Source organism: Sinocyclocheilus grahami, unplaced genomic scaffold, assembly GCF_001515645.1.
Source record: "Sinocyclocheilus grahami isolate Dianchi unplaced genomic scaffold, SAMN03320097.WGS_v1.1 scaffold158.1, whole genome shotgun sequence".
In the NCBI taxonomy this organism is placed as follows: Eukaryota; Metazoa; Chordata; class Actinopteri; order Cypriniformes; family Cyprinidae; genus Sinocyclocheilus; species Sinocyclocheilus grahami.
Genome location: NW_015505337.1, coordinates 371,365 through 381,339, shown reverse-complemented (window position 1 = coordinate 381,339; position 9,975 = coordinate 371,365). Strand labels below are relative to the sequence as shown.

At 38.0% G+C, this 9,975-nt stretch overlaps 1 protein-coding gene across 2 annotated transcripts; it reads left to right on the top strand.

The window, feature by feature from the left end:
• The first annotated feature begins 4,171 nt into the window (after window positions 1–4,171).
• Window positions 4,172–9,691, top strand: LOC107592762 (Krueppel-like factor 11). Of its 2 annotated transcripts, none has more exons than XM_016282312.1 (4): window positions 4,172–4,244; window positions 6,790–7,044; window positions 8,097–8,895; window positions 8,987–9,691. In XM_016282312.1, exons 2-4 carry the CDS (start codon window positions 6,799–6,801, stop codon window positions 9,277–9,279), a joined length of 1,338 nt encoding a protein of 445 aa, XP_016137798.1. In that variant the 5' UTR covers window positions 4,172–4,244; window positions 6,790–6,798; the 3' UTR covers window positions 9,280–9,691. The 2 variants fall into 2 exon arrangements, with proteins under 2 accessions (XP_016137798.1, XP_016137797.1); XM_016282311.1 differs by lacking the exon at window positions 4,172–4,244 and adding an exon at window positions 5,086–5,610.
• Window positions 9,692–9,975: the final 284 nt, after the last annotated feature.

Sequence of the window (9,975 nt, the reverse complement as noted above, 5' to 3'; positions counted from 1 at the left end):
AAAAAAAGTACTTTTAACTGTAGTGTATTATTAATATTACATTTAATGTTAAAATATTTTTAAATGTCATTACAAATATGTATTAAAATTATGGCATACAATTCTCAATAGAAATTATATTAAAATATATTTTAGTTAACCATAAATGCTTGTCAGTACATTCTGCAGTACACTTTAACCATATTTTAAAGACAATGGAAGTAATTATGAAATTAGATATGCAGATGTACTTAAGTCCTACTTGAGTGGGTCGAAAAAGCTATTTTAAGTTCAACTAATTGCTTTTAATATAAATAATGCATTTACAGGTAATTATAAATAACATGTCGTCAAGTGTCTTAAAACATTACATTCAGTAAATTCTGGCAAAGGATATTATTTGCATACTTTTAAGAAAACGTATGATAAAGCGTTACAAGGGTTGGTACTTTCACAGTCTCACAAACCTGCATTTCTAGCACAAACCTCTAGGGGTCTATTAAAGGAAATCCTGACAACAGTGTGCTTTGAAGGCCTGTGGTGGTGGAGTGAACCTAACTTACATTTCTTTTTTTCTCCCTTACCTCTTATTTTTCTTTCATAAAAATAAACACTATCATATATTGAGGTCTAATGACTGCACTAATATGTTCAGCCAAAATAAAGGGCTCATACAACACTCCCCTCTCTCTCCCACACACACACACACACACACACACACACACACACACTCATGCAGCCAATACCTTTTAATGACAGCTGCTTACGGTCTAAGAACCTCAGCTTAGGTCTTAAGATCTAAATAATAGAAAGATGGAAGTAATGTAGTAAAGTATGTAGTATAGAAAAATAAAACTAAAAACATTATGCCACGTTGTATGCGGAAAGATTCACAAATATGAGACCAAATTGTCTGCATAATACAACAACGCCACAAGCACAGTAGTATTTTCAGCACCTCTTAAAATAACTGACCCACGCTCTTCTCTGGACTGAAGCCGTTATGTGAGAACTGGTGTCGGGTGCTGGGAGGTTTGGGACGGGGTGGGAAAGGGGTGATGCGAATAGCATAACCTTTCCTCTAGTTTCCTTCCTTTCGCTCTCAGTCTGGCCCACTTGTATCACAAACATGCCTCCCGCTCCTAACATAACTCCTACACTTCCCACACGCTGCTCGCTGTTGGCAGAACACGATCCTCACTAGAGCACAGACCGCCTGAGCTTACGTGATGCACTCGGCCGTCCTGCTGCCGCTGAACATGCTGCTTTAATAAGTGCACACCAGCAGACAAACTGACATGTGGCCTTACGTCCTAGATGGCCAGTTGAGGAGGATTTTTTACCTTTATTTTTAAAGTGCTTTATACACTAGAGACTGTTTCAAAGCAGCTTTGAAACAGCAAATAGAAAGTAACAGAATGACTGAATCAATGATGCAAACTTCAAAAATGAGGCAAATCTGAATTATGCTATAAAGCAGTTGTAGCAAGACAGTCAGCTACTAAATTATATTTTCATGTATTCTTATTGCATTTGTAATGATTTGACAAATTTCATTGATTAAAGCAGTTGCTCCCGACATGAATGACATGAAGAAACAGAACAAACTGAGACAGATCTAGAAGAACTATTGCAACGTCTCCAAGATGCTTCAAGAGACCTGCCTATGTAACCCCTCTCTCCTGGGTCCTCACCGCCACACCTCGTTCTTGTTCCGAGTGGTTCTTGAACATGGGTCTCCGGCATGGGAGGCGGACGCACTAACAAGGAGGCTGAAGACTGCAGCCTCCAGTGTCTGTCGCTAGAGATCAGAGGAGTGAGGTTTTACCTGCACAGCACCTACTTGCTGGCCTCCGTTACACTCACCCCCCTAATCCTCACTCCCATCCGGGTCACGGCACCAATGTAACCCTTCTCTCCCAGGTCCTCACCGCCACACCTCGTTCTTGTTCCGAGTGGGTCCAAATGTTGATTTAATTTAGTTAATAGAAGTTAATTGATAAAGAAAATCTATTTATGACATTATTTTTGACAGCATATATTTTACAGCATTTTTACACAAAACTTTTAACAGTACAGTAGCTTTACAGGTAGGTTTCTTGAAGCAACTTGGAGACGTTGCCACAGTTCTTCTGGATTTAGTCTCAGTTTGTTCTGTTTCTTCATGTCATTCCAGACAGACTGGATGATGATGAGACCAGATCTCTGGCTGTTGTCAGACTCCTTGTGCAAACAAAAATCTCACTTGATTATTACAATTAATGGCAAAATGAATGTTTGGAAATGTAAAGTGATATTTCCAACTGACACTACAGCAAAAGATAAAAATAATAACTGATTTAAAACCATTTTTAGCTAGTGAAAATACTAGTGTTCTAATAATTTTAGCCACCACTGTATTTCAGAAATGAAAATTAAATTAAAATATTAGTGCTCGATCAAAGTTGTCAGACTCCTTGTGCAAACAAAAATCTCACTTGATTATTACAATTAATGGCAAAATGAATGTTTGGAAATGTAAAGTGATATTTCCAACTGACACTACAGCAAAAGATAAAAAATAATAACTGATTTAAAACCATTTTTAGCTAGTGAAAATACTAGTGTTATAATAATTTTAGCCACCACTGCATTTCAGAAATGAAAATTAAATTAAAATATTAGTGCTCGATCAAAAGTTTCAAATAAAAATAATTGTGATTTATTTTTTTATTTAACAGGCATAACACATAACAATGCAGCACATTTGAATGTTTTTGTCCCAACAAATGTCTCATCCATAGTTGATTTAATTTAGTTAATAGAAGTTAATTGATAAAGAAAATCTATTTATGACATTATTTTTGACAGCATATATTTTACAGCATTTTTACACAAAACTTTTAACAGTACAGTAGCTTTACAGGTAGGTTTCTTGAAGCAACTTGGAGACGTTGCCACAGTTCTTCTGGATTTAGTCTCAGTTTGTTCTGTTTCTTCATGTCATTCCAGACAGACTGGATGATGATGAGACCAGATCTCTGGCTGTTGTCAGACTCCTTGTGCAAACAAAAATCTCACTTGATTATTACAATTAATGGCAAAATGAATGTTTGGAAATGTAAAGTGATATTTCCAACTGACACTACAGCAAAAGATAAAAATAATAACTGATTTAAAACCATTTTTAGCTAGTGAAAATACTAGTGTTCTAATAATTTTAGCCACCACTGTATTTCAGAAATGAAAATTAAATTAAAATATTAGTGCTCGATCAAAAGTTTCAAATAAAAATAATTGTGATTTATTTGTTTATTTAACAGGCATAACACATAGCAATGCAGCACATTTGAATGTTTTTGTCCCAACAAATGTCTCATCCATATAAACTAAATTGAAATGATTAAAATAAACAAATAATAAGATTCTATATTTCTTGAACTGCTTCTGTCTGAGATGTTACTTATGGGGCATCTATTGTTCACCCACAGTATTGATTTTTGAAATAATTTTAATGAGAATTTTAATAAATCAATGAAATGCTAAATGATATACAGTATAAATGTATATTTTATATATATACATTTTAAAAGTTAAATATTTTAAAGTTAAACATCATACATTTTGGTTTCCTACCCATTTTAATCCTAATATATCTATACGTGCCAAACATTAGCCTATCTATTTTATTAGGGTCAATTTTTATATTGCTGTGTTAAACAATTTATTCATTAAACATTTCATTAATAGTTCACTGGCTTTAATAATGCAGTTTAGGGGTGTGGAAATCATTATAACATATTTTCCCATTAATTTCTCCCGTTTTAGGGAAATTCTCTTCAAAGAGTCATGCATAATGTAAGTTTTCAAATTACAAAATGACTGAGATAAAATACTTGGAAGTCTGACAGTGTTCATGCCCAGTCTGTCGGTATCAGTGTGTATTTGTAGCAGGGACTGAAAAATACATTTCCTGAACAGATTTTCCTTTCACAGAGCAGCCTCATCTACAGCACTTTTACAGCATCATCTGTCACCTGCAGGGACCGTGATCAGAACGTCCTGACATTTTCCAGGATGACTTCGTTTAACATCGACTCACTTAAATGTCACTGCTTCTGAAGGCAGATGAATGAGTTACTGTCACCCCATCCTCACAGAGAGGATGGGACTTAAATACTACTAAATTCAGGCAAGACAGAAAGACTTGACACATTATCATACACAGAGATGGTTACATCCACCTAAAGGCCCTTAACTGGGTTCAAATCAGACCAGAGATTGAGGTAAGATGGTTTATATTGTACTAGCACAGTATCATAAGAGTCGTTGCTCTTTTTATGTTTAAGTGTCATTGCATAATGACTAAACTATATATATAGAGGGTAAACATTCAAACTATACTGGGCCTAAAGTGTTGTGATTTGAACACAATCTATTACATTGCAACAGGAAATGTGAATGCTGGAAACCTGGAAATTAATAAAATCCCTTTAATAATGTTAATTTGAATACTTTAAAATAATAGGCTACATTGTAAATATGATTTTTTTTTTTTTTGCAAATACAATCTCTACAAAAATGTTATGTATGCATGATTGTATTTATTTATGTTCAGTTAAGCATCTGGAAGGTCTTGGAACTTTCATTGTTCACATTTGCACTTTCACATCTGTGTGCAATCATGTTATAAGAGTAAATTATGTAGGCTAGTCGGAAATGATTTATTAAGTCAAAAATACATTAAAAAGGCAAACTGGAGATCATACAAATATTCATTCAAATTAAAAAGCTAAAAGAGCAGGAAACCAAAAAAACAAAGATGACCCCCTTTAGACCCTGCAGGTATGTGTCAAAAGTAAATGAGTTAAAAATAGCACATAGTTTGCCTTTTGGAGTAACCATAAAAACACATTGGTTTGAAATTAAATTATTATTTTTTAATTATTATTAGGTCTTTTAGTATTATTACTGCATGCATTTAAGGTGCACGAAAAATCTTTTAATTCTTCTTCCTTGATGGTTAAACCACTAATCCACTCATCCTCATCTGTAATGATCCATAAGCATTCATCTCTATTAAAACTATGAATTTAATGCATTAATAGATTGGTTGTAAGCGTTATATTGCTTCTTCGCGTCTGCAATTCTGCTCCTCGTGCTTTGTGTATTGCCCTTACATGTTTAAGCTGACCAGACACACAATCATGTTTCACTAATACACGGCTCCTAAAGCCTGCGACCTTTCTACCAGATCCGGACTTTCAGTTCATAGAGTTTACAGTGACACTGCTGACTCCCTCCACACGCCCACCGGAGCCACGCACCCCCGCTCCGCCAATCGCGCGCCTATCACGCACCGATCACGCGTCGGCCTTCACACCATTGGGCAAGGTCTCACACACATTTGTTTTTCATTGGTGGCGGGTTGCCACCCGTCAAACTGTTGTGAATTTAGTTTTCTTTTTTTCCTGGGGCTTGTTTTACTCAGCTGCTGGTAAAGGCGAGCTGAATTCCGGTGCGAGTCGCGTCACTGAACGGGCGGAGCAGCTCCGTGTCTTTTGTTCGGCTCTACTTTTCATTTAGTTATTTTTCATACGTTTTGAGCAGATGTCAACACGTCAGTTTTCTAACATGGAAGAAATATGTGGGGTAAGCCCGGAATATTTAATTATACAATATTTATATTTATGTCATATACATTATTTTATGATTCACTGACACTGGCAGGTTATTGCTGATTGCGTTTAACTGCTAATGGAACTGAAACGCATGACATCAACTCTCACTTAATGTTACATAGTAACTATTTATCTCAGCATCACGAAATGTTACAATGTATCTAAACATTGTGAAGTAATGAATACATGCATCTATCACCACCTACGTCTTGAGTTGACTTGCCCTGTGATAATAAACAAGGCTCTTTTGTAGTATACAAACATTCCGTTTCAGCGGGCACCGTTATTCCTGTTAGCCTCATTTAACCCTCAATTCGCCGTCTGCAAGGAAGTAATCATTGTTTAACATTTTAATTGTGTTGTCTTCCCTTTATATTTTTATGTGTATACCTGTCTGTGTAAATATACCTTTTACTTTTCTTGCGTTTTTTTCTTAGCCTCCTTTGTTGTTCATTTATGTTTACATCAGAATTCTAGTGTAATATTTTGGTATATCCAAGTATGGTATTTGGATATTTGGTATTCAGTGCTGTCCAAACCACACTGATCTGTAATTCTTATTTACAATTATGAAAATGCAGAAGACAAGTTGTCTTTTGGATCCCACTGAATATCCCACCAGTGCATTTTATGTATTACGAAAAGAATTGAGGCTGGTTGAGATGACCATACTGCTCACTATATGCAGACTGTACAGAAGTCAATCAAGTGTACAGCAACTTGTTAACCCATTGATGCTGCTGGCTAATGGTGCTATTTTTCTGAAGAGCAGCGGATGGGAGGGGCTTGAATTCAGTCAAAGTTTTCCGGCCTCTGGCTGTTCCCGTGTCTGTCAGGGGGTTTCAAGTTTTGCTCACAGCCGTTTCACATGGGCAGCTTGTGAGCTCGTCATTGTTTTGGCTTTATTTGGCAGTGGGAGGTGACTTCAGTCTAGTGATAGAGGGTCTCTCCAGACGGGCTGTGTTAAAAAGGGCTCCTCTGTTAAACCGTCATACTGCTTCTGGATCCATGAATAGATAAAGACAGAGAAAGACTCATTCAGATCCACTCAGCAGCTGAGCTGTATGTGTCAAAACAACCAGAGGGCTTACTTTCGCCTGTAACGCATTACGTTACATTTGTTTTGTTGTCTTCTTGTGGTTCTTCTCAGGGAGCTCGGATGGAGGTCTGTGAGGATTTTCTGGAAGGGAAAAAGCACAGTGAGCACTCTTCGTGCAGTGTTCTGGAATACAATGATCTTGAGGCTGCTGAAGCTCTGGTCTATATGAGCTTCTGGAGTCAGATGTCTCCAAAACCCAATGCCTTCAAACCTCGCCCTCTCACACCAGCGTCAGACTCCTGCGATTCTCTCCTGCACCCCGAACCGCCGGAGACCCCGAAGGACTTTGTCTCACTCTCTTCACTGGTAAGTCTTCTTTGGTTGGAATTATCTGCTAGAAGGTAAAATATGTACACTTCAAGTTTAATTTGTCAACATTCACTCCAGGGAACCTCACGGTCCTCTGGCGCCACATGGTGTAGCACAAAGCTCTTATCAGAACCTGATTTGTTTGCTGAAAACTTTGGGAGGGTTTTATGACACACTGGACAGGTGGCAGTCTTGAGATAAGCTACATCTGCAACTGAACTTCAGCACAGGCTCCTTCACTGTGATTACACGAATCCCCTGTGCCATAATGATGCTGAGAGAGGAACAGACAAAATAGTACAGCTATGATATTACTGAAAAGAGAAGCCAGTCATCCATAAAAAAATTCCACAAGGAGATTTAGTTGTTTGGCAAAGAGTTTGATTTTTAGGGATTAAAATGTCTGATACCTACCGATAAGCCGATAATTGTGGTGGATAGCCAATATTTCTATACTTTACAAATAAAAAAGTAAATTAAATTAAAGATAAAACACTAAAACCAAATTTATATGAATTTGACATCACAACATTATAATGTACAGTATTAAAAATGTATATCAATTCTAAATGTAAACAGGAAATTAGCATGCACAATTAAATCTCAAAATTAATATTTGTTTTCATGCTGTACATTAGAATGTTTATAAATTGTGAAAATTTTAGTTAGATTTTTTAATTTACTTACTTTACTTTACTTACTTTCCATTTATCGGTTATTGGCCGTAACATAAAGATAAAAATCTGCTTACCATTATTGGCCTTTTTATTGGTGCATCCCTAGATTACATTTAACAATAGTATTAAATTATTAGTGCTTTTAAAGGTTAACTTTATGTGAGTGTTAGATGACAGCTAAATATTTATAAAAATGTGAAAAAAGTCAAAAGTAATGAATTGCATGCACAATTAAATAAAGTAAAATACAATATTGGTCTATATGTCCAATATTGATAACGCTAAATAAAAAAATCTCTAATATCGGCAGTTAACGATATAGTACCAATATTTTGTGCACCACTTAACTCCGATTGTCTTCTCTCCTTGCAGTGCATGACCCCACCACACAGCCCCAGCTTTACCGACACCTCCAGCACCACATCAGTGCCAGCCCCCCCCTCCCCGCTGGCTCGGCCCTGTCCCAGCCTCCCCAGTCCGAGATCTGCATGCCCTACCATGGCCTCCATCACACAGATGCCCTCTTCTGGGCACCCCACAGAAAAGACTACACCCCCACCTTGCAGGGCAATGGCAACCAGCGTAATACGCCACACAGCCGACAGCTCTTTATATCAGAACATTCCACAAGCTGTCCAGCCACAAAAGACTGAGAAAGTTCCTTCGTCCCGCCAACCCGAGACCGAAACCCCTACAGGAGGCACATGCCAAAACAGCAGCAAACTGCCTTCTAAGGCTGATAACCCCTCCATTACATTATCTCCTCAGTCGCCGCCCCCAACCTCCAGTCCGCCAATCATATGCCAAATGTTCCCGGTGGCCCAACCTGGAGTCATCTCAGCCACGTTTATTCAGAAGCCCAGCCCTGGGGTGAAGTCTATCTTACCACAGCCGCTCCTGATGGGCTCGCCAGTGCCTCAGGGGACGGTGATGTTCGTGATGCCGCAGACACCGGTGTCTTCGGCTCAACAGTGCCAACAGACTGTTATGACCCTAGGCAACACTAAGCTCCTGCCTCTGGCTCCCGCACCTGTATACGTGCCTTCAGGACAGAGCAGCACCACACAGGTCGACTTTTCCCGCAGGCGCAACTACGTCTGCAATTTCCCAGGCTGTCGGAAGACCTATTTCAAAAGTTCTCACCTAAAGGCGCATCTCAGAACCCACACAGGTAAATAATGTTTAGCATATATAAGACAATGTAATGTAATGTTCTAATGTCTAGGTTAAGTAGGTCATCTAACAAGTCTTCTGTCTTTCAGGAGAGAAACCATTTAGCTGCAACTGGGAAGGATGCGATAAGAAATTTGCTCGATCCGACGAGCTCTCCCGGCATCGGCGAACACACACGGGTGAGAAGAAGTTTGTCTGTCCGGTGTGTGACCGACGGTTTATGCGCAGCGACCACCTCACCAAGCACGCACGGCGACACATGACCACCAAGAAGATTCCAACCTGGCAAACAGAGGTGCGGAACCTCAAGATCACTGCTGCCAAGGCCTTGCCCACTGGCACAGCACTACCGGTCAGCATGTTGCTGCCAGCCTCAAACTGACTTTCTTTGAAACTGAACTCTGGACTCTCACTGATATTATGCAGGGACTCACTTTATGAGGGCAAGGCTGCTGATTCTCTCATAGGCAAAATGTGATTATGCACTGGACTCCTGTCTTCTTTGCTGCACATATTTCGCACTCTGCAATGGAAAATTTTGTTTACTATTGTGTAAAAGATTGATGCACTCTTTTGCCAAAGTCTTTGTACTATGTTTGTCTTAAAATTTCTTCCTTTTTCTTTGTTTCTGTATACATTTATATGTACATATCTAGTGGAAATGAATGCTAAACTACACAAAATTAGAAAAAGGAAAATATGTAAAAATGTATATGTGGATAATTATCTACACTGTGATTATCATATAATACTTTTATTTAATATCCCCTTTTTTATTAAACTATGACGATTAAGTGTGTTTTTGTCATTTTCTTAAGCACTAAAAGAGCTGAAATCTGTGGCAATAGAAAAATTCAACAACTCCTCTGTGGTTTTGGGATGGTGTGATACAAGTTGATACAAGTCATTTTGTTTACTGTCAGCAACATTTAGGTCAGTACAAATGTGCCAAATTAATTTAAAAGAAACTCCCTTAAATAAAGAATAGACCACTCATTTTTTTGTAAAGAAATACTAAGAAATTTCAGCTACATGTTTTAAAAAATGTCCTTATTATTTATTCCTTCTCTCACAAGAT

What these genes read in the sequence shown, in the direction of transcription:
- LOC107592762 (XM_016282311.1), top strand. Translation starts at nt 5,569, where the DNA reads ATGTCAACACGTCAGTTTTCTAACATGGAAGAAATATGTGGG. An exon ending in ACATGGAAGAAATATGTGGG is followed by an intron (nt 5,611 to 6,789) that starts GTAAGCCCGGAA and finishes GGTTCTTCTCAG; the next exon opens with GGAGCTCGGATGGAGGTCTG. An exon ending in TTGTCTCACTCTCTTCACTG is followed by an intron (nt 7,045 to 8,096) that starts GTAAGTCTTCTT and finishes CTCTCCTTGCAG; the next exon opens with TGCATGACCCCACCACACAG.